The 27,346-nt window shown below is 42.0% G+C and overlaps 1 protein-coding gene across 1 annotated transcript in view; it reads left to right on the top strand.

Annotated features, from left to right (window-relative positions):
• Positions 1–14,088, top strand: part of LOC132990302 (copine-9-like) — a 66,596-nt gene extending 52,508 nt beyond the window's left edge. Inside the window, exons 14-20 of the mRNA XM_061058475.1 lie at positions 248–294; positions 1,449–1,630; positions 2,818–2,945; positions 6,085–6,187; positions 8,285–8,342; positions 10,423–10,496; positions 13,844–14,088. Coding sequence (XP_060914458.1) covers positions 248–294; positions 1,449–1,630; positions 2,818–2,945; positions 6,085–6,187; positions 8,285–8,342; positions 10,423–10,496; positions 13,844–14,026 — 775 coding nt within the window. The 3' untranslated portion in view covers positions 14,027–14,088. The remainder of the gene's footprint in view (positions 1–247; positions 295–1,448; positions 1,631–2,817; positions 2,946–6,084; positions 6,188–8,284; positions 8,343–10,422; positions 10,497–13,843) is intronic.
• The last annotated feature ends 13,258 nt before the right edge of the window (positions 14,089–27,346 follow it).

Here is a 27,346-nt window from a genome sequence, read left to right as displayed (position 1 = left end):
CAAATCGTATTTGTTGATAGCTCATTTATTCAGTTTATTCACGTTTCATTACTGGCTCCATTTGTTTGTCTAATTAAACCTTCAAGATGTTGGAGGGAGCAATGCACACTGCCATGCTAATTAGACCAGTAGACAGATTTTCTTGAAGTTCATTGTGTGTGTGTGTGTGTGTGTGTTGGAGATACAGTAAAGTGAAGTTTGTGATCTTTGTTGTTTTCCTCTTGGTTTCCAATCTGCTGTGCAACAGAACACAACTGAACTTCACTGTCGCTATCGACTTCACAGCCTCCAATGGTAAGTCATTTTGCACATATTGCCGTTTTCACATATGCACTCTGGAAAAGCCTTTGAGAATTTCAGGAGGGCGGCCCCCTGAAATCCTCCCGATCTGGTTGTTCACACATGCACCTCACAGCTGGGGGATTCTTCCCCAGGAGGGGTGGGCGGGTTCTCCAAAGGCAAAACGGACAATAATATCATGAGACTGTTTGCCTTTATATCAATGCTTTGTGCAGTTTGACATAATCACAATATCAACAAAGGTGCATGGAAGAACATACTGGAGAACAGAAAATATACAAATTTTTATTTTATTATTTTAATTAAATGCACAGAGCTCGTACCAGTGCAAACAGTCTATGGTCGTGCACCGATCACAATAAAGAAGGTTATTTATCCAATTGAATATTGTTGTTTTTTTGGAGTGTTGCATTTTAAAACATGACCGGTTATTCTTGTTCAAGAAATGAGGACTTTGAATAAGATTGCTAGACGGCACATGATGCAACTTAACGAAGCTCAAGATGTGATGTATCACTAATTTTCATATTTTTCTCAGAGATTTAAATTGACTCTAGCGTTAGTTTTGCATCATCTAGGAGAGTGTTTACTTTCACAACATTAAACTTCAGTGTGAGAAGCACTTTCAAGGTCTTTCCCCCCTCTGTGTGGTGTTACATGACCTTTTGTCCCATTCCATGACAGTAACACTTGGCACCTGGCAGCGGTCTCGAATAGATTGTTACGCCAGACTCTTATTTTGACATGTTGAAAAGCGCAGTGAAGCGTGCAAGGCAAGAAGGGTGTGGTGAATGTGTTTTTTGTATTTCCATGGCCAGAGGAGAGTACACCTGAGGCAGTTGGAAAGCTTGATGGGATTAGGATGAATACATTACCAGTGGGTGAGTTAGGAGCAGGCAGCCATTGTGGATAATTGAATTAGCCCCCTCCTGTCGTTTCCTTTAAAGCAGGGCACTTTAGTTCATACTGAAGGAGAGAGTCAAGAGCTGCTCCTTCCAAAGGGAGAGTTAGGACTATGTTTACATGTCTCTATTATTAATAATAATCTTGTAAAACCTCTCAAATGTTTCACTGATGACTCACTGCACTTAGACCAGAGATGATAAAAAAGACATATTATCATTGTGTTGTATCTGTCTGCATCCAAGGTAACCCCTCTCAGCCCACCTCCCTCCACTATATGAGCCCCTACCAGATGAATGCATATGCCATGGCGCTGAAAGCTGTAGGAGAGATAATCCAGGACTACGACAGTGACAAGCTCTTCCCTGCCTACGGATTCGGAGCTAAGCTGCCCCCTGATGGCAAAATATCCCACGCCTTCCCACTGGTAATACACACACACACACACACACACACACACACACACACACACACACACACACACACAAACACACAAACATTAATTCACACATATAGCACACACACTCACAGTCCACCTGCAGCCAGGTGGGGTTTGGTCCAGGAGTAGTTGCTGCGACAGCAGCTGGTCACAGAAGTTGAGAAGTTGGCTCATCTGCCGACCAGCGGGAAGCTCCCAGCATCCTTCACTTCCTCCTCGCTTCCTCCTGAGGGATCAGGGCAACCAGTCAGAAACCACTGGATGCTAAGCTGAAATTAAGCCAACTCTCCCCTTGGGCTGTCCAAATGAATCTATTTTGCTTATATGAAACATCTACGATAATGAAGCCTTACTTTAGAGAGAAAATAGAGTTCATTTGAGAAATTAAATGTTCAAAGATTTTAGTTTTATGTTGTGAAGTTAAGACTGAAATTACTCAGTGCAATTGATGCAAAAACATGTTTATTTATCTCACTTCATGATTTGATTTAGCATATGGATGGTTGGATGGATGGATGGATGGATGGATGGATTGATGGATGATGGATGGATGGATGGATGGATGGATGGGTGGATGGATGGATGGATGGGTGGATGGATTGATGGATGATGGATGGATGGATGGATGGATGGATGGATGGATGGATGGTTGGCTGGGTGGATGGATGGATGGTTGGATTGATTGATGGATGGTTAGCTGGATGGATGGATGGTTAGATGGATGGATGGATAGATGGTTGGCTGGGTGGATGGTTGGATGGTTAGATGGATGGTCAATCAGATGACAGAAACAGTCCAATGAATGTTGCTGTCAAGTTCAATTTTTTATGTTGTCATGTTTATTTGAGCTTTTCTTGTTTTTTCCTCTTACGACTTATTAACTTATTTCAGTCACTGTGACTCATGAAGTGCAACACAAACTAATTCAGTAACTTTAAAACCTCTTTTAACTCTTTCATCTCTGTCGCTGACTATATTTTAATCTAAACTTCCTGAAGCACAGCACTAATGAACTTGCTGCATAAACTCACCAGTTACATTATAAAGTATTGCCCAGTATTGCCAACTGCAGAGTTGCAAGCTAACAGACAAATACCCAGATAATGTAAACCCATATTCTTCATACCTTGGCTTTCCTTGGTGTTAACCTTTCATTTATGTGCTGTGTGTTTCAGGCTGGAGAAAATGAGAATGCAAACTGTGTGGGCATTGAAGGAGTTCTGGAGGCGTATTTTCAGAGTCTGAGGACGGTGCAGCTGTATGGACCCACAAACTTTGCTCCAGTTATCAACAAAGTGGCCAAGTAAGTGTCACCAATGGCACCAATTTATAGTCTTCCATTCCATTCCATACTGCTGAACTAAGCACATTTAATCAGGCCTTTCTATAGACGCGATGCTCTTAAATGTTAACTCACAAAATATGAAACTGTTGTTTAGCAGAAAGAGATGACAGGTGCTGCACAGCTGAAATTAAACACCTGTAGTTTGTTTTCATCTGAGAAATCCTCTCATTGCTAACTGGCCATCAAACTGGGTAACTGTGGTCAACCTCCCAGATGCTGGAGGCGGCAGTTACCCACCTGCACCTCATGGTGATTTTATGAACACAGACAGGCTGGAATATGAATCCTGGACGAGGGACTGGAGAAAGGGAAAAAAAATATTTTTTTTTGGGTCTGAACACACCGAAAGACCAACATAAGATGACAGGTTGAAAGGTTAATAATAAGAAAAATTCTGCTTCCATATCATGATTGTGTTGGTTGTTGGACCAGATGAGTGTTTGACATGTTAACCTACAAGTCACATCACTGGATTCTCAGTATTGTTTATCCCTCTCTGTGTTTCACACTCATGTCTCAAGCTGAAGGAGGAAGTAGGTTGCATAGAGGTGAAAGACTGAGAAAGAAAAAAAAACAAGTATCCATGCATCCACTCATGTGGCTTAAAATATATACTGCAAAGACAAATATACTCCGAGATCAATGTGGTGTTTGGCTGTCAAGAACATAGTCCCAGGTATTAAGGTCTGTTTGCAATAAACCCACAAACAGGAGGTGAAGGACACACACCTACACGTTGAAACACTCCTCCTAACTCATCCAACATCATCATCAAAACCTGAGCTCATATTTTCTTAATGTGGATGTTATGTTTTTGTTTTTCTCATTGAACCCACGCGGGAAACAAGGGAATGAAGAGCGGAAGGAAAACAACAAGAATTGTGGTCACATCTCCTCTTCATGAGATGTTTTTCTCTGCTTGTTATTTTATTGAAGGGTCTCTGTGTTGCTCAAGGTCGGAGTTTCAGGTGCAAACAACAAACAACTCTCTGGCATGGAAAAGCATCCTTGAACAAAGAGGTTGCCAAGATGTGTAGGAGGAGATTGATTTTTTTAGTGTATGCTGCACCTGAGAGGTGATTAACCCCAGATACATTTAATGATTGTTTATTATGAATAATACATCCAAATAAGGATGAACATAGTCCAACCTGATTCTTCAGATTTTGCTCATCATCGACTGATTGTTGAATGTTTGTATTTTTGTGCTCATTTCTTATTCTCATTTACAAAATATGAGATAAACCATGCATTAAACTATTGGACTCCTAGACTTCAAATAGCACATAATTCAAAGACAGGACTTGATCCATTCTTTTTCCTCACTCACTAAGTCTTCATCACGGTGACCTTATAATGGTATTACTCATGCCCATTTACAATACAGTCAGCCGACCCATTTGTGTGTGTTCAGCCACCACAGTAGCCACAATCTATGCATCTGTCAGACCACCAACAAAGACACAACAATTTTAAATACCTTTTGACTTACCATTTGGAGATTTACTGTACTCTCTTGTTTATAATATTCCAACAAAAACAGATCTAATGCATTGGCAAGGATCCCTACGATCCAAATCCAGTGAAGAATTTGATCTAAACACATCACATCCATAAAGATCCACAGGTTGCTTCAAATTTGCCAATGCTGTATTTGCCAACACTGTACCGCTGAATGGGATAGATCAAAATGCTGTCCGCACTCTAAACCTTTCATATAACACCTCAATGGCCAATTACAACTTTCCATTCACTCATCCCAGCCTTTAATATCCAATGAGAGCCTGAATTGAAAGGAAATGCCTGCCCCCTGTTATGTCCTGACCAATTGCACGCATCTGTGCTGATGGTTGATGTAACTGTGTGTTTTATATAAATCAAGTTTATGAGATACTGCTGAAAATGAGTACATTTCCCACCTAAAAGTAAACATGGTTAGAGTTTTGCAGGACTGCTCTCCAAACTTTTTGCACACTTTATTTGGACCAGTAGCAGCATACTGCTCCAGTGATATCAGTAACACAACAATATGTATGATATGTTTGCTTATTTAAACGTTTGTCCTAATAAGAAGGATGAGCGCTCAGTGAGTTACCCCCTCTGAAAAACACACACAAAATGCTTCCGCCTACTGATACCTTCCTAGCCTGACGGCCGTCAGTGACCTCCTACACCTAAACAGCATTACCAGCTTCAAGATACCCAGGCTCTGTTCATGCAACTTCCACGTATTGACAACGCTGATACTATATATCCTCCAAATGGCCCCCACAGGTCAACGGTGGAACTTGATAGGCAGCAAGAGCCAACACATCAACAAGGTTATCAAGTACTCCCTTTAACCAGTGGTTGGTCAAGTTAGGCTCAAACAGTTAGCTCATGCGGGTTAGGGTTAGAGCCGCCTCCCCCCTCCATGCTAGCTCTCAGCTCTCATAATATCCACCAAGCAGAACCTCTTTGTGCGATTGCATTCTTATGCATAACGGCAAGAAACAAAACTATTCCTGGCACCATAAAAGAGAAGGCAAAAACTGAGTCTGTAGAAAGATGTGAGGAACAAAAGGAGGGAGGCAGCATCTGGAAATGTAACCTAGTTCAGTTTGCATGTTCAGCTGCTCAGTTTAAACATGTCTTGGATGGGTGAATTATACTGTTAGATGGAATTATACATGAAAGCAACATCTAATAATGGCAGTGTTAGCTTTCATGCGGCTTCTTGGTGGGGTACCAACACAGCGTGAGCTCCATACAAAAGTAAAGAGGTTTGTATGTTTCGTCAGGGAGAGAGAAAAATGAATGTTTTTGAGGTCATGGAAGTGACTCGGTGTGACAGCATCATTTTTTTTGAAGCTCAAAGGGTTACAACAAAAAGCTTCTCTATGTTACGCTGTCAACATTTGATTCAGCTGTTTGTAGAAGCCCTAGCAGACTTTGGGGATAAGAAGGTAGGACTCCAACAGACAGGTGCGTTTCATGTCTTTGTTTGCAGTGTGTTATTTAGGTTCACAGGCAGAATGCTAGCTCTAACCTGGGTTCATTTATGCGTGTGTGTGTTTGTTTGTGTGTGTATCTGTGTGTGTTCGTGCACGTTCCACAGCTGTGCAGCAGAGATTACGGACGGCTCTCAGTACTTTGTCCTGCTGATGATCACAGATGGAGTGATATCTGACATGGTCCAGACCAAAGAGGCTGTGGTCAATGTGAGTAAACAAACACGCCGACAACACAACAAACACGAACACAAAATACACACAAACACACACACACAAAGACTGATTGATAGCTCTGCTTTTCCCTCACTTTCTGCGGCTGCTCGTGTTCATCTCAGCACCTCGTTTTCTTTGTGCGTGGGTGTCTAAAGCTCCATTATATTTCTCTGATGTTTGGATGAAAACAGCTCGGCTTGTCTCGGCAATCATCCGCCTGTGATGAGTAATGCATCTGAAGTAAAAGTAGAAATACAGAAATAACGCTCAAAACTTCTCTTCAAGATCAATATGAGGAAGAGGACAGATATTTTAGTCCTCAGTGGGACTTATCTGAGGTTTGTGAAGAGGTCAACTGATGTTTCAATAACCTGTTAAGTGAGTGTCTGATGCTTTTGATTGTTTTTGATCCAATCAAAATCAAAGCAGATCATTTGAATGTTTCTCCCTTCTTATTATCTAACAGCCATCTGTTAGCTGTACCATTTATCCTTGAACTATGAAACCGGGCTCGAGCCAGTCCTAGAAGATAATCAGCAAGAAGAAAGAATCCCCCTCTAAGTCACAAGTTAAGCCTGGTTCATACTTTTACTGTTTCAAATCTACAGCTACCCCACAGTGGCCTACGTCGTTGTGAGCACTGCATACTTGTGCTCTGCGTACTTTCTGCAATACTCCGCCCACAAACGCTAGTTGGCAAATTTACGATTACAATGCTTTAAATCGCCAGTTTAAGGTTCTGCCACAAAGCTGGTTTACAGGAAACCATGACGACTGAAACCGAGCTTATTACGTCGGAGTTGGAGATGATAAATATGGAGCCTGAAGCTTCCTCTGGTACGACTATCCCCGGTGCTGGGCGGGACACATTTATCTTGTAGTCATAATAGACACAGTTGGTATCCTGATGTTTTACATGCTGTGCAAGCCAGGAGAGGAGACATATGTCGTCCAATCACATGGCTTGCGGGCTGCGTCTTTTTGAGACGGAGTTACATTTTTGAGGAGGTGCACTTCAGCGTATGTAGGCTTCTGCATACTGTAGGTACAGGGCTGCATGAATCTACATAGACTACAGTATAGATTTGATGCAGAAGTTATCGGCCTTGTTCAGACTGCAAGGCCTAGAATGATTAATGGCATATTCATATTATACACACATTGGTTTTAGATTGAAGTCTGGAAGGTAAATACAACTATATCCAAGACATTTTTTGTTTTTTTAAGATTTATTTTTGGGCATTTTGGGCTTTTAATGGAGAGATATGACAGTGGATAGAGTCAGAAATCAGGGAGAGAGAGAGAGTGGGGAATAACATGCGGGAAAGGAGCCACAGGTGGGATTTGAACCTGGGCCGCCCGCTTTGAGGACGATAGCCTCCATACATGGGGCGCGCCCACTAACCACAGCGCCACCAGCGCCACCAAGACTTTTTTTAAAGCTGATATGAAATGTGACACTGGAACAACATTAAAACTTTGCTACTTTGATAGCAGTATGGGTTAACTCCTGTGTTGGAGGTGTTCAGTGAGATTTGCGTGGCTGGCGAGATGATTTCACATAACAAGCATCTGATGCCAAGTCACTGGCGTATATTTTAGGGATGCTGACTCTGACGGATGTCTTTGTTTGTCATGTGTGGAAACGTAAATCTGCTCGTATCATTTACAATAGTTAGTGCGGCCATCTGGTTGGAGAAACAAATATGAATTGCCTGCAGTCTGAAGAACACCATAGAGACATTAATGCTCATATCCACAGACAGTTTGGACTAATCAATTAGCATAAACCTCGACTGCAGGTATGTGAGAACGTGAGTGTTCTCTGAGTATCTACGTAACCAACAGACCCGAAGATGACAGTGCTAACCACAGCCACACACCTTTAGTTTTTAGGCTGTTGATCCTTTGGCCGTTAGCTGGTAGAACAGGATGTTGAATCAGGTTCACAGCCCAACCTTTCAAAGTAAAAGTAATTACAAGTGTGGATAAGTTTATTTTTGCAAGACAATCTTAGCTATGGCAAAATAACTGAGCTCTCTTGAAATCTTAAGTGATTGTTCATAGTTTTTCCGTCTGTGTTCTGTGCAGGCTGCATCACTTCCTCTGTCCATCATTATCGTGGGTGTTGGACCGGCTGAGTTTGATGGTGAGTTTTACACTTTATTTTTGTGTCTATAAAACTATAAAATGTGTTCTTCTTTCAACCTGAGCAAACATGACAGAGAATAGGGTCACTCCTGAGGTTTTGTAGGTTCTTCTGGATCATTGGGGACGGCCTGCTGCCATGTACCCCCCCCCCCCCTTCTGTTTGTCCCTATCCATCTTCCTGCATCTCCCTCTAACCTGGTGCAGTTTTGGCAGCTGGCTGTTCAGTATGAGTCTGGTTCTGCCAAAGATTTCTGCCACTTAAAAGGACGTTTTTCCCTGCCCTGGAACTTTTGCTAAATGTTGTCATGATGAATTGATGCTGGGTTTTTGTAACATAACGATGAGGAAGGTCTTTGACCTGCTCTTTTGTAAAGTGACCTCAGATAATGTTTGTTATGAAGTGGCGCCAAACAAATAAAGATTGATTGATTGGTTGATAACCACTAGGCTGTCGGCGCCCCAACACAAGACAACCTGTACGGTAATTGTTGAAATCATGCAGGGCCAATGCCTTTTACATAAGATGCAACATGTTTACATCAACAAGCAACACTTTAACTGTCTAATTACAACATGCAGAAGTATTTGTCACATTAGAAAACACAATATTTAACCACGTCAAAGTTTATTTTAGCCCCAAAATGTCTTTCAGTGAGGAAAGGTATTTTGACAAACTCAATAGTGTTGGTCTTTCACTGAGTTCTTGTCTCCTTACCTTCATTTCTTGGAGAATAAATCCCAATGAATGGCTTAAAGATGACTTATTTGTTAGTAAGATAATAATTTACCTCAACAGAGATCTAATCTAGGACTTTACTTTCAAACTTCACACTTTGTTTGAGCCAATAACTGAGAGCAGGGTCCCACAATTTCCCCCCTTATTCCTCCTGCTGATGTTCTGATGCCTCACATTTATTACAAGCATTCATTGAAGTCGTCTTAAAGTTAAAGTTTTTTTTTTCAAGCAAGGACAAGTGAAGGTGGCGTTTTCAAACAATACAAAGGTAATGCGAGAATGAATCCTTTCCAGCTCCCGAGTGGGTGTCACTTAATTGTGCTCTTTCCGGAAAGTAATGCACACCGACTGACTTTGAAGCATTTGAAATGTAATTCAACAAGCTTCACGCTGACACAAAGACAAAAACATGTGATGTTTTATATCAAAAGCTAGTGTCAGACTCTTTAGTCGCGACTTTTACCTGACTTGATGGAAACCCTTGTGAGCGAAAAGGAAACCATGACAACAGCTGTGTCATAAATGTTCTTTCTATACAACAGAGTGCGGTTCCCCTGCAGACAAGTCAGTGGAGTGACGTCCATCGGTCAATGACTTTACAGTGGGGAGAGCGTGTGTGTGTGTGTGTGTGTGTGTGTGTGTGTGTGTGTGTGTGTGTGTGTGTGTGTGTGTGTGTGTGTGTGTGTGTTTGTGCAGTCTGATGTCTTAAAGCCTCATCATGGTGGTGGATGGTCCATCATTTTTAGCTTGTTTAAGAAATCCAGTGGTTGGATTGGTAGTGAAAGCACTCAGGCATGTCTGGAGGTCACAAGGTCAAACTGAATTGATAGCACCTCAGTGTGTTTTTGTTGGTGTGTGTGTGTGTGTGTACACCTACTGTAATAGCTCGCCATAATTGGCTCTGTTTGTATTGCTCTGTGTAGAGTCTGTTCACTGTAAGTATGTGAGCATTTTTTCTTCATGTCTTAGCTTCCAGTACCTCGCTGTCAGTTCTACTATTTGTCCTGCAGTTCTAATCCAATATTTCTGTTTCTATTTTTGTCCATCAATTATTTGACCTCAAGTTGTGTTCAGCCAATTTTTCCATGTCCGTCCCCCACATCCGACAGCTCTGTGTCTTTGCCAGAGAGACTACAGATGTACGCTGTTGTTCAGGATGACTCAACATGTCCATCAGAGCAGAACGTAGCCGTAGTTAAATACTATGTTTTTCCTGAACCAAGCTGTGTTCCACCTCAGTACAAACATTATGAAATGATCATCCTCTCTTAATTCCTGATGACAATGTCAGTGGTCCCAGGATTGACCCCCTCCTACTCCTTGTCTGATTATTTTTTTTTAGCGATGGAGGAGCTGGATGGAGACGAGGTGCGAGTGTCCTCCAGAGGACGTTTTGCTGAGAGGGACATCGTTCAGGTACTCATCATCACTCTATTTAATTTGTGTGTTTCTGTCAACAACAGTAGCAGCAGCAGCATGGGGGAGTTATTCCCATAGGACGATGCTTCCATCCTTAAAGGGATACTTCACCGGTTGAAACATGAATCTGTATTGACATTGGGTCATATATGTAGTAGAAATGTGAAATAAAATTTGAAGTTGGTGCCTTCTTGAGCGAGAAAAGACAGAAAGTGTCTTTTTGGCTCATGTGGGTGAAAGACAACAACTCCCAGAATGCACAGCAGGTCTTGTGTCTTCTGTTCCTCCATCAGCCACAACTGCTTGTCGCTATATTGCGGCTCGTAGAGATCGCATAATCATCCAATTCGAGCACAAGACCTTCAAAATCCTCTTCGTCCATCTCAGTTTGAAGTTGAAACATACTGTCCTCCATTGTCGGTTCTTCTCAGCTTTCTCCACAGAGCCTGTTAGCATAGCTTCCAAGCAAGATGGCGGACGATGATTTTATATTCCTTGGAGTGAGGTCCCACCCATTGATCTGTGATAGGTTTGTAGCTTCAGTGGGTCCCACCCCCATGGGTTGGTTGAAAACATGAGGACTAGCGTCTCAGGGGAAAATGAGGGCGGGATGCACGACCATTCAAAAATACTACCAGGTTTCTAATGATACAAAGCTTAATGCAAATGGGTGAAGTATCCCTTTAAGACATGCTCACCCACACAAAGCCTCTCTAAGTTTTTGGATCTTTCTCACTTCAAAGTGAACCCAGGACGTCTGCAGGTGTGTTCCTTTTTAAACGTTTGTATTCAAAAAGCGGCGCTACAGTACAGGCTGATAATATTTTAAGAAACTGAACTCACTAACACTAAGAGGCATAAATTTACTGCTCGACCCGTCCTTAATGGTCTCAATAAAGAAACTATCTGAACAGAGCAGAGACATTCCCTCTCACCTACTCTGCCCTCGGGGGACGCTTTGTTCATTATCATTTCTCAACTCAACTACAGAGGCCAGCTTTTTCTTTAAAAAGTTTTGCGGTGAGTTTTTTTTGAAGGAACGAGCTGTAACCCCGGGAGGCGCTGAGGAAAACAGATCTGGCAACGGCAAACAGCAATTTTAGAAACTCTTTTAGAGATAGGGCAAACACAAATAGGAAGCAAAATCCCTCCGCTTCTGATAACAATGTTTGTACAGTGTGTTGAAGACGGGCCAGTCAGCGAAAGTAACAATGATAAATGAGTGTTTACAGTGATAAATGTAAAGTGAGCAGAAGCTGAGAGAAGATAGTGTAACTCCAGCAAAGAGGCCGTGGCTTTTATTGCAGATTGATAAATATTCATCCAGGGGTTTAATTGAACGTCTTTGTCTTGCTTTAATCAGTGAACACATTGTTAACATTTTGCAGGTCGACTTCACAGCAGGTTAAGAACTGAATGATGAACGCTTTTCTGAGTAAAGATGGATTCCTCTTGTGACCGTGTGTACAGTCGTGTTCCTCTTTGTTTGTTTCACTGGCAGCAGTAATCACATTTGCATGCTCGCAGTCCTCCTTTGATTGCCTTTAATCGTATTATGACAATAATGTGATCAGGTTGTTTACACTTGTTGCAGTAGTTTGGTATGTTTATATTTTCCTGGTAATATATAGTGACTGATTGATTATTTTCTCCTGACCTTGATGTGGGTCACATGGTCACATCTTAGACTTTAACTTATGTCCCATAAGCTGATGGACAGTTATTTCTGAATAGTATTTCCCCTGTGTTCAGTGACTTCCTGTCTGTACCAAATAGAAAGTGTTAAAAGCCTTACATCCTCACATTAGTGGTTTGACCAGTCAGACGCCATAGACTGTAAAGAAGACTCTTAATCTGAAAATCCAAAGCAGAAGAGCATCAAACCTCCAATATTTCTCATTCTAATAATAAGCTCCTTTCCAACAGGGATTTAAACGTACAATATGTAGAATTTCATGACAATGTTTACATTCAAATATCTAAATTAATTAAAAATTTACTAAACCATGTTATATATATTTTTATTTTTTTGAGTACTTGCATTACCTCAAATATTTCCAACAGTTACTGAAGCCATAGAAATCCTTCATTTTATAGTTGTAACGGGACGTGTCTTGTCGCGAAATGTTTATCGTTGCCGTGGAAACAGCGGATGCTATATTAGGAAGCGGGAGCTGTTACTGTGCTGCTGTGTCAATTATACTCGGATACATTAGCTCATCGGTAAACATATTCTATTCCTCAGGTCGGTTTCACCCGTTCGACTTTACTATATTAATGCAGAGTTCGTTTTTGCTGGGGGGGTGGGAGTAGTAGAGGGAACTCCCATGATTCCCCGCTAGCCTCGACGTCATCTTTTGTTATTGTAGTTTTCATTGAGAGCCCCCTGGTGGCGTGATCTTCATATTGTATCTTTAAACCAGGAACCTTCTCGCTGTGAGGCAACACAGCGCTAACCGTTGCACCACGGTGCAGCCCGTGGACCTTTTTTTATTTAACCATAATCCCAATTACTTATCCATCTCAAGTCTGGACACGTGCCCTAGCTCATTTTATTTAGAAGTCATGACAGCACTCTCACTAGGTAAGACATATTAATATTCTAACAACACTACCAACACAGCCTAAATGAAATGGTGTCGTCAGATTATCGGCAGGCCAACGGAGGACAAGGTCAAATTCAAACAGACATGAGAGATTAAATGCAGGTCTCATTCTGCCTCCTTAAGAATGGTAACGTTGGTAGAAGGAGAAGTTACACTTCCAACAATGTGAAAGTGTCCTTGGACAGGATACCAAAGCCCAAAGTGTGTGTGTGTGTGTGTATATGTGTGTGTGTGTGTGTGTGTGTGTGTGTGTGTGTGTGTGTGTGTGTGTGTGTGTGTGTGTGTGTGTGTGTGTGTGTGTGTGTGTGTGTGTGTGTGTGTGTGTGTGTGTGAATGGGATTAATGGTATGCAGCAGTGTGAAGCACCTCGAGTGTTCAGGAAACTCTGACGGCTGTTTTAGTGCACTCCATTTAATGTTGAAGAGGAGCGTTGCAAAGGTAGCACTGAATCAACGACCTCTAAATAAAATAAAAACGGAATAAAAACCGAGGTAATAAACCTTGAAGCAGATCTGAGTACACAAACATTAATCACATCCAATCAGAAGAGTTCCAACACAAGGTCCTGTCACTTTGTGGGAAATGATGAGGACAACACAAATCGACAGTTTATAGAAGATGACACTGATGAGAGAAAACGGGGTCATAACCACCACAAAGTGTTTAAAAATCCATCCCTGAGGAACTTCAGAAAACACAGTTCAGCCTAAATGATTCTTTCTTTTTTCCTGCTTTCAGTTTGTTCCATTCAGAGACTACATCGACAGATCCGGTAACCAGGTCCTCAGCATGGCCCGGCTGGCTAAGGACGTCCTCGCCGAGATCCCCGACCAGCTGCTGTCTTTTATGAAGAGCCGAGGAGTTGAACCGAGACCGGCCCTCTCCTCCTCGCCGCTGCCGGAACTACACCGACACATCTGACCCCCTGACAGACACCTCAATTCACAGCATCTCATCACTCTCTCTCTCTCTCTCTCTCTCTCTCTCTCTCTCTCTCTCTCTCTCTCGCCCTCCTCTCCTACAGTTATCTGTCGCTTTAAAGGGAGCCGAAGGATTGACCCGAGACTCGCCCCTCTTCCTCTCTTATCGCCGTTAAAGTTAAACAGGCACATCGCACCGACACAGCGGGCGCTCATCCCTGACTCACCTGCTGCTCTCCCTCATCTTTTTCTCCTCGTGAACTCGCCCTGTTGCACTTCACATTCACTGCCTTGAAAGAGCAGTGAGACCGAACCATGACCGTCCCTCTCCCTTTGACTTTTTGAATTCCACCCTCCTTGCGCATTTTGTCCTCGTCCCGACCAAAGTGTTGACACGAGTCACATTTGGCAGGAGTCCCAGGATGTGCCAGACACTGGATTAAATTGAAGCTAAGTCCCCACATAAACCCTGGATGAGCAGTATACAGCAGCTTGTGTTCAGGCGCTTTGGGGCTGTTTTGGACCAAGTTGGAACTGTTGTGGAGTAATTGGTCACCGTGGTGGACAGGTGTTTAGTGATTTATACTTTACCGCCGTCATTATCCTCGGGGCTGTGCCAAATCTCTTGAAACTGAAATAGACACTGCCAAACAATTAGTTTGATTCCTAAAGCGAGCGACTCCCCGAGAGGATGGAGAGGTGTGCAGAGGGAGAGATATTGCCCGAGGTGAAAGGGACAGGTGCATGCTGGGATTTTTAAAAAAGCAATGAAAGTAAGTTTTTGTAGTTTGATTCGCTCATCAATACAGTCAACAGTTAAAGCTGCAGCAGTGAGTGTGACAGCTCAAAAAGGCACATTTAAAGTTTTAAAACTTAGCCGTCTCAAGCTGGGAGACAAAGTGATTGTGTCATCAGCTGAGAGTAAACCCTCTTAATGTTGTTGTCACTTTTAGTAAACTATTATTTCTGTGTCTGTTTGTCAGCCAAAATCGAAGTTAATGGAGGGAAATAAAAACTAAAGACAGGACGAGGTCAAATCCAAACAGAGAGATTAAACAGAACGGTAACATCGATCAAATGGGTCGTCCATTAATTAGAGATTACATTCCTAATAATGTCTAAACATCCTTGGACAAGATACTGAATCTCAAATCTTGTGTGTGGATGTGGTGAATGGTATGCAGTGTAGAGTGAAGCACCTGAGTGTTCAGGTTCTCATCAGCACAGTAACCTTAAGAACATTTCTCATTAAGTGAGAGCTCATTTCTGGGATTAAAACCCAGCAGCAACAACATTTATACGGTTACTAATACCCTTAAAACATGGTGTCCATTGAAGACAACAGATGTGCTACTTCTTCAAAGTACACTCTTCTTTTTTTATTGAAGCAAAAACCTTTTGGTCAGCATCTATTCTTTAAAAAGTTCTGATATGATTCATGCATGACAGGAAACATACTTATTATGTCCTGTTGCTGCGGCTCCCTCCTGGAAAATCACACGTTTTTATTCTGAGTTACATCTGAGTCATAACTCAGTCAATTCTAAAGAAGAAACATATACATATTTTTAGATTCAGTGCGACCCGGTTACTGATGATTTAATTATTTCCGACTCCTTAAATGTCCATAAATCGACTCATTAATCAACAAAGCAGGCAGATGAATTAGTAATGAAGGCAATAATATTCAGAGAGACTTTATGTGTTTGTGATGTGGACGTCATGCAGAGAGTAGCGGGCAAGATGTTGGCAGATCTATCGGGGGGTTCCGTTCATCATTACCATTTACACACCTTCACACACACACACACACACACACACACACACACACACACACACACATGCATTTCTTCAAACACACACCTCTCTGCTATGACACACCCACCCTCTCTTTTCCCAGCGGGAGCTAAGGCCGGGTGCCGATTCCCCTCCTGCTGTCAGAGAAATGCCAGTCTCTCTCTCTCTCTCTCCGGCTGCCCTGCAGAGAGGAGGAGGAGGAGGAGGAGGAAGGAAGGAAGGAAGGAAGGAGGGAGGGAGGGAGGGGAGAGTAAATGAAAGAGGCGAAGGTGGAAGAAACGGAGGAGGGGGAGGAAGAAAACAATCAAAGACGAGGCCAGGAGAGAGTGAAGGAAACAGATGGAGATGGACAAGGACATGAAGAAGATGAGGAATGTCAGAAGGAAAGACTGATGAGTGACAGCTGCAGATGAGAGCAACAGAGAGGAAGACTACACCTCCAAATCTTTAGTTTCTATGTCTGAGAAGTCGTTGTTAGTGTGTTTTTTTGGGGGGGGCAAATAAAGAAGGATACATGCACATTCTCCGAAAAAGCAATATACCTGACTCCCAGTGTAATGTTTGCCCTATGCATGCCCCTCCTCCTCCTCCTCCTCCTCCTCTTCCCTCCCCCTGCCCCCCTGCCATGACTTGACATTTTAGTCCCGTGCAGACAGGAGCTGTGTAAAAGTGGGCAAAATCTGCCACCTAGTGCTCAACATGTGTACAGCAGGGTACCTTTTATTATGCATGACAACTGTACATTCCTACTCTATATCTCACGCAGTACAGATGCATGAACTGATGCAACTGTCCTTAAGTGGATTCAAGCGTCTAAAAATGAAATAATGTGTCATTCACACAGAAAAAAAAAATCCTCTACGTTCTCGTGTGAAATGTGATTTTTTTTTTTGTTAACGTCAGTGTGTTGATGCTGTTGTGTGTGTTGTGTGTGTGTGTGTGTGTGTGTATTTTTTTATACTCTTGTTTTTTGCATGTTGAAGAATAAATGCGTTGCAGTGTTCAAGTTGGATGTTGTTATTGTAACCGTCCAAAAAAACCAGATACTGTACTTTCTGGATATCTTAAAGTAATATGCATTTTCCTTGTGTATCCCTGAACAGTTCATCTGTAGATTTTCTGCCGTGTTTGTTCATGCAGTCGCTGTGTTCAGTTCAGAATTTATCAACCAAGAGACGTGTATTTTTGATAATTTGCATCGATACGGCCTGTTCTGGGTCTGAAGAAGAAATAGACATGTGAGGTCGTGAGAGAGACAAGTGGTATGAAAAATGATTGCGACGACATTTAAAGATTGTAGTGGGGTTTTTGTACAATAAGAGTTTTCTCTCTCTCTCTGTGTTTTCTTTGTCTGTCTCTGATCTTCGTTGTAAGGCTGTTTCAGTGTGTGTCAAAGTGTTTAGTTCATGAGAATGGATTAGTATTAACTGTATATACAGTAAAGAAGTGATTAAACATGTTTCCCACTCAGTGTGGTCTCACAGATGTGTGAAACGAGCATGACTGTGGATGTGGTGATGGCACAAAATACACAAGAAACAAGGCATCCTTTTTCATGGTAGACTTGTGCATCCTGATTTTAACCCCATTAGTTCCTTTTTTAAATAGAAGAAGAAACAGGATTTGTTTCTGCATTAGAAAGGTTAACAATCTGATTGGACGGTCAGGAGGAAGGGTCTTACAAACACAGACCAAAGTTTAAGACTCAAAGTCATCGCTGATTTCTTTGCTTTCTGTCAAATCACTAAATATGCATGAACGATCTTCACCCAAACAATAATCTTTTTTTTTTTTTTTTTTTAACAACAAAGCACTTTTTGTTGTTTTCCAGGCACACATTGGCGACCCACCTCTGGGTTTCGCCCCACCAGTTGAGAACCACTGCACTGGACAATTTTCAAATCTTAGACCCAGGGGGAGACCACAGACATGAAGACAGTTTCAACTGACATTTTCAAGTTACTGTTGTGAAAAAGTGTCTTCCTTGTATTATAGCAGATGCATAATGCTTTACTACTACAGATGATTGAATCAGAGCCAAAACATCTGAACTAAATTCTCTGCTAATGAGATGCTGTTACTTTCTTCTTCAATGTGTAAAAATATCTTCAGATCAAAAACTCCGGCTGCACATTTATTTAGTTCATTCTTGAGCTTTTTCTTTGTTTGTTTTAAATCTTTTGAAGTGAGGAATAGTTGCTCAGCCATGACATCAGGCACATTGACCATGTGATGTTATATGTGCTCTGTCCTTCTTCTCACAGTAGGTGTTATTCTTGTAAAAAAAATGCTGATTTAGTAACATTACTGCTCTTACTGAATGAGTGACAAGCCAGGCATGTGGGCTTTGAGTGAATTGGAGAGTTATTCAGATCACCTGGTGCACATGAGGTTTGGACTGACTGAAGTGATCACTGAGATCATTCCTGTCTGGACCAATCAGGGTGCAGATTTTGTTTCTTCACATTCTAGAGCTGATTAGACCAGTGAGGGTGAACTGGAGTAGTTAATGTTTATTGTCACAGTGAGTTGAAATGCACAGATAGAACTATGGTGCAAAGAGGGGAGATGCTGGGTAAGGGTGATGAAGCTCTGTGACTTTGTCCCCAGGTGAACAAATGAAAATATGAGAGCTTGTAAATCTTTACAGTAATGACTCTAACATGCAAAATGTCCCACTGGCTTTAGATTATCCACAGACTGCATGAAAAAGGTTTTGGGGAACAACTAAAACTTTACAACAATGAAGTCTGTCGGTGCTTAATAACAACAAAAAGGAGTTTACAAAAACATCTCTCCTCTACGGTGGCTGACAGTGGAAATATAATGTGAAAGGCAAATGAGCTTCCAACTTAGAAATACATTCAAAAAGTCCAAAACAAATGCAAAGGCACAGATGTGCTGCTTCAACGGGTTAAAGGGTAAGAGGTACACAAAAATGGCCGCAATCCAGCCATCACAAAGGAAGTGCTTGTATCATGATTGTATGTATAGTCAGTGCCGATGCATTGTTGCATTCGTTTTAAGCTTTTTCATATGCTTTTGAGTTTGCAGCCAGTCTCTCGTAATGGAAATTGTCAAGTTGTGTTACCATACCTGGATTACCACAACAACAACCAGATTTGAAATCAAGACCACCACTGAAAGGCTAATTTTTCAAGTCATTACTCGTTTTTATCCCCCGGTTACGGCCCCAACCTTCTGTACCTGTACACAAGATGATGATTGTTATGGTCTTGGTCTTGTCTCGGTCTCGGAGCCTTCTGGTCTCGGGTGAGTCTTGGTCTTGGTGAGTGTGGTCTTGACTAAAACACTATAGGTTTAACCGATGGACTCCGACCATTTGTTGACATTTTCCATTCAAACTGACTAAAAATAGCAACTCGTTGAAAGGATGTTGGTTATGTTGGTAATGCTTAGTAACAGCATTTAAATATGAATGTACTTTAAGATAAGAACACGTCTGTCCACAGAGAATCAACAAACAGAGCTGTGTGTGTTATTTAGGTTTGCTGTTCGACGCTAAAGGGGGAGAAATGGTGACTAAACAGATCATTGCATTTTCACAGAGGAACAGTCAGTTCCGGACGTGCTGTGACAGCCTATTAAGGCTAATGACTGAAAGAGGCAGAGGAGGAGGAGGAGGTGAGCCGGGGTGTAAACATGCTGCTAAAGGAGCTGTTTTGAAGCAGGCAGCGAAACAGGAAGAGGGATCATCCAGAGAGACCGAGCGGCAGCTCAGAAAGTGAAGAAACTATAAACACGGCGTCATAGTGACAGATCCGTTCACTCAGCAGAGATGAATTCATTTTCATTTAAGCATCCAGCACATCAGTCTCCTGCAGCTCTGGACAACAACAAGCAGATCCTGAGGTCATTATGTTCCCCCTTTTTTTTTTTCTTTCTAAACATTATTTTTTACGAGTATGTGGAAAGAAACAGGGAACAACATCTGGCAAAAACGTGTGTTTTTTAAAGGGACTTGAACAAACCGGGTTTTGTGGGACTTTGGGTAATAGGTCAGAGAGGCTTAGCTCAGGGAAACTTTGGGCAAATATAAGTGAAGCCTTCAAGCATGAAAAAAAGAAAAAGAAAACTGAGGCACCCTTTAAATTTCAGCTTGAGGGCTGCTGGAGCTGAACAGGCTACTGTAAGATCCTACAGAACAGTTTGGAAGAAAATGGATTTAACTAGTGGTTTCTAACAAAGGCCAATGTGGTTTCCTCCAACATGTACTGGACCAAAGTGTAAACACAGAACCAGAGAGCTCCGTGACCCACTAGAAAGGAACAGAAATGACTGTACATAATTGAATATGACAGATTTCCGTTGTACGCGTTCGCAACATAAAGCAGAGTAAATAATCAAGAAGACGTAATGGTGTCAAATTTAAAAGACTCACTAAAAGCTGCAGTAGTGCCTTTCTGTTTTTTCCACTGACCTCACCGCTGAGCTGCTTTACAAAACAGCTTTTTGTTGTTGTTATGCTGTCACGGCTGAGAGGTGCTGTGGACGCAGGGAAACAACCAAAGAGAAGCGGGGCCAAAGTGGAACAATCACACGCTTTGTTAATCCTTAATGTCTCTCTAGGGACGAAGTATTTTTAAAGGTTTAGTTAAAACTTTAATATAGAGCTCTGTGTGCTCACCTGCAGAGATTAAACTGAGAAGATGCTGCATACAGTAAAGCTACAATTACAACCAGCAACCAGTTAGCTTAGCTTAGCATACAGACTGAAAGTATCGGCTAGCCTGACTCCATCTACCACCTATGAGTGTTTTTTACTCACGCCTCATGCTCTGTTTCAAATGTGCTCTCCTTGTGATGTCACAGTGGGATTATGGTAAAAAAAAAAAAAAAAAAAACCCTGGTATCTCCATCCCATGGACTCCACCTCCAGCCTAGAGCAAAACTTTTTCACAGGTCCACCATTTTTATTCTCGCTACAGAGGAGTGATGTCTACTGGGAAAACTCAGGGGGGACTCATTACATTTAAAGAGACACACACACCAAAACGGAGTGTTCTGAGAGAGCTGGTTTACACAGGGTCACAAACCTCCTCTGGTGCTTGAGAAACAGTTTTTAGTCTTTATGCTTTAAGCTTAACTAAGAGAATCTTGGCCATAGCTTTATATTTAGCATAGAGCAAAGAGAGTCAGATCAATCTTCTTATGGAACTTTCTAAGCACATATCCAAAAAAGTGGAACTATTTTTTTGAAATGTCTACTTCTTATGACAAATATTGTTTACACTGGAACCTCAAAATATGATAAGAGTTTGTGGTTTGATGCTGGAGGACAACTTCCTCTCCTGCTGCACTTCTTACTGGAGGAGTTCTTCACTGTTTGAAACGTGGACTGACAGCTTGGCTCAAATCGTCCTCTTTAATGGCAGCTTGTTGTGCCACCAGTGCAGCGGCCGCTATGTTAACAGGATACTTGGATGACTTTTCTCATCTTACATATTGTCCTTCTCTGGTGTCTGTTGATTCGCTTTAACCCGCTCACTACTTTTATCTCACAGAGAACAGGGCAGTCTGTCAGACGATGCATACAGTATCTTCCCCATCACAGAAACTCTCCTTCCCGTCACTGCTACTCTGTGAATCCACTGACAGAACTTAAATCCATTAAAGAAGAAGCTGGCCACCATCGCGTCTCTAAAACCATTTTTAGATCAGAACACACAGAGGAGGAGGAGGAGGAGGAGGAGGAGGATATATAATCCCCCTGTTTTGGAATTTTGAATGAAGGCAAAGCTTTGTTCTGTGTGTCTGTAAACGCTTTGGATCAGGACTACGGATCCAGGACTTGGAGCGCCTTATGCTCTCTGAGGAGCATAGAGGTAGCCATGACAGCACCTCTAAACACTGCAGCCTCTGTCCTGGAAAAAAAAAAAGAAACAGCCGTATCTGGGACCTGAGGAGGTTTTGGAAAACAATCGCGTTGATTACCGACTTTAGTATTACTCTTACGAAGCAGATCCCAGCTGCGAAAGGTCAAACCATTAAACGATCCATGAAGTCAAATGAATCCTCTTGTGGAAAATATTAAAATTCTGATTATTGCTCTGTTTCATTTCCTCTCAGAGGAGCTCCTCTTTGTCATTTTAAAGGACACACTGAGATCTCTGTTATTGAAAACACATCAACCAATACTACAAGTAACAGAATCTATCTGAGAAAAAAACCTAGATCAACATCTTCAGGATTAAAGCTGTGAGAGACATTCAGACTTAATTTACACACATGCACAAACAGGATCTGCTGTGGACTTGCATGAATAGAGAGATGTGAGAGTCGGGCTGCTACACAGGGAGTGAGCCAGAGCCATGCAGGGTTCGATGCTTTGCTCAAGGGCTACTTGGCAGTACTTGTGAAGTGACCTGGCACCTCCCTCACCACCAGACCAACTTCTGTACATTGGTCCACATCGGGACTTAAACCGGCGACCGTCTGATTTCCAAACCCAAGTCCCTACAGACTAACCTACTACTATCTAAACCAGCATCTGCAAATTTAACCCAAAATTTTCATGATGGTCAAGCGAGACGTGACTGATTGGTACTCATGAGCACAGCACCTGAGAGAGGATACTCGATCTTGTAGAGGCCAAACACTTCCTTTCTTTACCCCGTCATTAAAGGCTTTATATGCGATTTTTCACACTTAAATGTAATAGAAATCAAGTATATCCTCTGAAAATAACTCTGTGAGTCATGACTGTCTACAATGGGTGTAACACCCGAGTCCCACTGTCTGTGATGCTTTCCAAGTTTTCCGAGTCCTATCTTCAGTTTGTTTACATCGCCCGGACAGCAGCAGACTCCTCCCCTCGTGTATAAAAGTTGTTTAATTGAGGGACTAGAGAAAAGAAGAATAACATACTGTACTCACTGCTTAACTGTGTTTCTAGATCACGCTCATTTCAGGTAAATTTACATGCAGTGTGAAGATACGAGCATAATTAAGATCGCTAGCATTAGCATGCTAACACAACAATGCAGCGCGTGTTGTTTTGGTTTCATGCTGGTGCTCAAGGGCGACATCTGCTGGATCAAAAAATCACATATAAAGCCTTTAAACCCTGTTTATGTAACGAGGTCGCATGTCCATGTTCCACTTATCATAACTGTCCTTTCAGAAATTAATCTTTCTGTGTTGTTGTGTTTGTGAAGGGTTTGAAACCTCAACGCTATCAAGTTACCCTTTACATAGGACAATATTAACATTATCAGAAACATGCTGGAACACTGCCTCACTCAAACAAGTGTGTGTGTGTGTGTGTGTTCCCCAACAAAAGTCTGATGTTTCTTGATGACGGTCCACGGCCTTGAACGAAAAGTGATGAACTCTCACCTGTGTTTTTTGAAGGTTAATCAAACACAAAGGGAAGAGGAGTAAACAGGTGCAGGATGTGGACTCAGGTCGATCAGTCAGTCTGTTTTTTTTTCTCCCAGTCCCAGAACAGAAAGAGCTTTGATGACAAAAACACTAAACAGCCTCAAATGTGGTGTTGACATGCGGACTCTGTTACAGACTGTGTGCGTCATCGTGTCTGAAGTCATAGGTCATTAACCTAAATCTCTCTCTCTCTCTCTCTGTCTGTTACCTTGAAACGTACCTGGACTCACTTCTGAACAAACTGTCATCTGTTGCTTCACTCAAAAAATCCATCCGAATAAAAGCCATCTTACACCAAGAGCCTCATACTGTATTACCGTAACACACACATTGCACTCAGTGTATGACCCAATCCGCTCAAATGGGGAGATGTCATGGAAAACCAACATCGGAATATAGACATAAGAACATGACATCATCAGGAATGTTTAACGGTGTTATTAAAGAGTTTGACATAAAGCAAATGCGGGATACTAGGGGGGTATCAGGAAAAACTCTGGATAAAGTCTGAGTGAAAAATCCTGCAGTTTGCGTTCACACATGCAACTCACCCCGAAAACTAAAGGGGGTTTTTAGTACTTTTGTGAAAGCATGAAAGCACTAATGAAAACCATTTTTAACACACTCACAGACAGAAACTGAAAAGAACAAATTACATAACTCTGCTTCCAACAGTTGTAATTTTAACCTGAAAGATCCACACCTGCTGAATGGACAGTCTTCTCTCCTCTACCTATGTCAGAAATCAAAACCTATTTTGGTTCATGCATCTATTTGGGGATGTCTCCTGGAGGCCTCCCTGTGTAGATACAAGCAAGGATCCCACAGGAGAAGCCAGAGGTTGGCTGTCCTCCACTGAAATACTGATAGATATTATTTTGCATGTCAGTGCTGCATCTTTTTGACTACTCGTCTTCTGTGTGCTCCTGCTGCTGCTGCAAAAAAAATTGCTCCTTCTGGGACAATGAAGAATCTGAATCTGCTTCCTTATAATGATATGTACCCTAACATGCTCTACCGGAGTTTAAAGTGAGCAGATTCATTTAGACAAATTTTAATCCATGCACAAACATCATCCTGTTAGAACAAGATTCACAGTCTGTTTGCTAACTGCACAGAGTCTACAAAGGTTTAAAGCTGCAGTGCGGCTCGGTGTGAGAGATTCCATACCTTTAAATGCAAGTCAGTAGCTATGTAGGGAAAAGGCTAGGACGTCTTAATCCATCAAATAGGATGAGACTTGCCAGTGTAACTAAAAGCCAACTAAGCTGTCTAAGAAGAGCATTAAACTCAGGGGGGTGTCTGTGCGAGTGTTTGTGTTGGTGTCAGCGGGTTGTGGTAGCGGTTGGCTGGTGGGTTTGGACGGGTTGAAGTTCTGCTTATTAAGAACTCATTGTGCAATTCTCTGAAGGGAATACTTGTTCCAAACAAGCTTGGGCTTTTTGAAAAAGCATTTTACTTCGCCGTTGGTGCCTTCAGCGTCTCTGGAGATTATCTGGAAAAAAAAAAAGAAAATAGTCTGAGAGAAACAACATCTTTAGGCAAAGGGTGAAGGATCCTGCAAAACAAATGAAATCCCCCACTGACGTCATTTTCAACACGATTTCAGCATCTAAGAGGCGAAAAAAACAAAAAAAAAAACAGAACAAAACGAGGTCATTATCGCAATAATATCTGATCATTTCACAACCATCAGCTCGTAAAAAATTTGTTGTGTAAGTTTTATTAGCTGTCAAGTATCATATCAGACGAGGGGAAATTGTCAGAGCAGTGACACAACGCTGTAAATTGATGCACACACTTGCTCCAATCACCCGGTGAGGTGCTGCAGCTTCCTGTTTCCATGGCGGGGGGGGGTTAAGAGCTCCAGGGGTCTGGGGTCAGCTCGGGAGGCTGAAGCCGGTTAAAGGCTGACCACACTAGACTCAAGGTTACAAATAGACGTGGTAAACAACGCTGTGTGTGAGCGAGAAGCCCCATGCAGGGATCACAACTGCAACTTTTCACATTATGTTTGTTTTTGTGTTTGATAACCAGCATGTCCAAAATGGCCAACCCACCCCCCACCCGACCTCTGGTGCTTCTTAATGAGGGTGCCTGCTTTTTCCAAAAAAAAGTGTTACAACCTCGAGAAGCTCATCCAACAAGCACAACATTTTCCCCCATTTCACTGTTGGCACGTCACACACATTACCGAAGGAAATAGATCCATTTTTATTCATCGGGTCCATCTGGGTGCTGACGTCATATGCGTTTGTAAGTGTTTGTGAGTTTGAATAGAGCAGCCGAAACCAATTAGTAGGGGGAACCGAAAAAAAAGGACCTTGATGGACTTCACACGGCTCTGTTTAGTGAGTCTGCGAGGTTGGACTTGTATTTATTGTGCGGTTTTTTGCTTTTAAGTGGTGGATTTCTTTTTTTTGTCTATCTGCCCAGGACTAACACTTGTAAATTACCTGCTGGTAAACTCTGGTGCAATGTGTCTTTCCCTGCAGAAATAAACAACAAATACATGTTTTTGAAAATGTATTTATGTAATTTTCTTTGTTTATCTGATGCAGACACGACATCAGGATCTGCACAGGTATACTAACTTACACCTGTAGTCCATGTGAAGGTGACAAAAAATCAGTGTGAGCATTAAATCTACTCAAATAAATCATCAAATAACGCTTAGGGACTTAAAGAGGACATGTTATCCCCCTTCTCCACCTTTTCAAACAGTCCCCCTGTGGTCTAAATGAAACATCTGACCTGTGCTCTGGTCAAAATATAACATGAATCAAGCACCAGAGGAGGTTTGTGACTCTGTATAAACCAGCTCTCTCAGAACGCTCCGTTTTGGTGTGTGTGTCTCTTTAAATGTAATGACACCCCCCTGAGTTTTCCCTGTAGACATCACTCCTCTGTAGCGAGAATAAAAATGGCGGACCTGCACAAAAGGAGAGCATTTTTCTCTGTGTTGTAAGACTTATGCAGACCACAAACAAAGGACTGGATGGGTTTGTTTCACATTTTGTGGGTCAGTAGACACTCAGGTTACCCAAATATATGTTGAGAAACACTGTACAAGTGGATTTTTCATAATATGTCCCCTTTAAAACGGCTCATAGAGATAACACTCCTCCCAGCCTAACGAGGTACCGGGACTTGCTAATGTATCTAACAAGCTGATTACAGATAAGAGAAGAGATGTAATCAGTGAGGGGAAACACAAGTGTTGACTGGAAGTTGTGAGCTAGATCCGCCCTGTTTCCAAAAAAAACTTCAGGACCCGGTCACACTTCAGGTCAGTATAAGATGAGGCTGACAGTTTGGTCAATGAGCATTAGCAGTATCACTGTTAGCAGGATAATATATTTGTAGTCCTCTGTAAAACAAACATCTTTGATATGATACAGTGTTTCATATCACTCAACATGACAGCTCTAAGGACTCTTTACTGTAAAGTACATCATGAAACACTTGTCATGTTTACAAGTAGGCTGTGAGTGGATCATTTATCCAAACCCCTCTGAGAGCTAGTCTAACCTACGCAGGAAAATCAAATTAAGTCGGAGCTGGTGAAGTTACTTCAGCCCAGTGTGGGTGTTTAATACGAGGTCTTTTCAGCTGCAGTGAAAGCGAAACTTCTGTTGCTGATGTTTTTAGGAAGCCTGTAAACACACTTACTTACCTACTCAATGGCCCCCTCATTCACGTCGTCACTCCCCACCCTTTCAGCCGGCGTCATCTGTAAAAAAAGAAAAAAAAAAGCTCAGTGTGCTTTCTAAGCAGCATGAGAGGACTAAGAAAAACACAACATGCTAAAAATGCACGCAGATTTTTCTCTTTCAGGGGCATTTTATCCTGTTGCAGGATGTCAGTAGCTAAACGAGGATGCAAACAGGTCCATTTAAATGTGCAGATATTTCAAGTCTGTCGTGCCCTGTTTTGAACCGTCTAGCGTCCTGTTTCTGTCATGCATCTTGTTCTCTATTTTTTCATGCATGTAGCTCTGTATTTAAATGAGCATGATATGAGGCCCCCATGAATGCTGAGAGTACATTATTTGATGAAAGTGGCAATAAATTGATGATCAGGATCAAATCTAAAAAAGGTCAATTTCAGCTCAGAGTTC

This window comes from Labrus mixtus, chromosome 15 (assembly GCF_963584025.1).
Source record: "Labrus mixtus chromosome 15, fLabMix1.1, whole genome shotgun sequence".
Taxonomy (NCBI): domain Eukaryota; kingdom Metazoa; phylum Chordata; class Actinopteri; order Labriformes; family Labridae; genus Labrus; species Labrus mixtus.
This window is presented reverse-complemented; position numbering and strand designations above follow the sequence as displayed.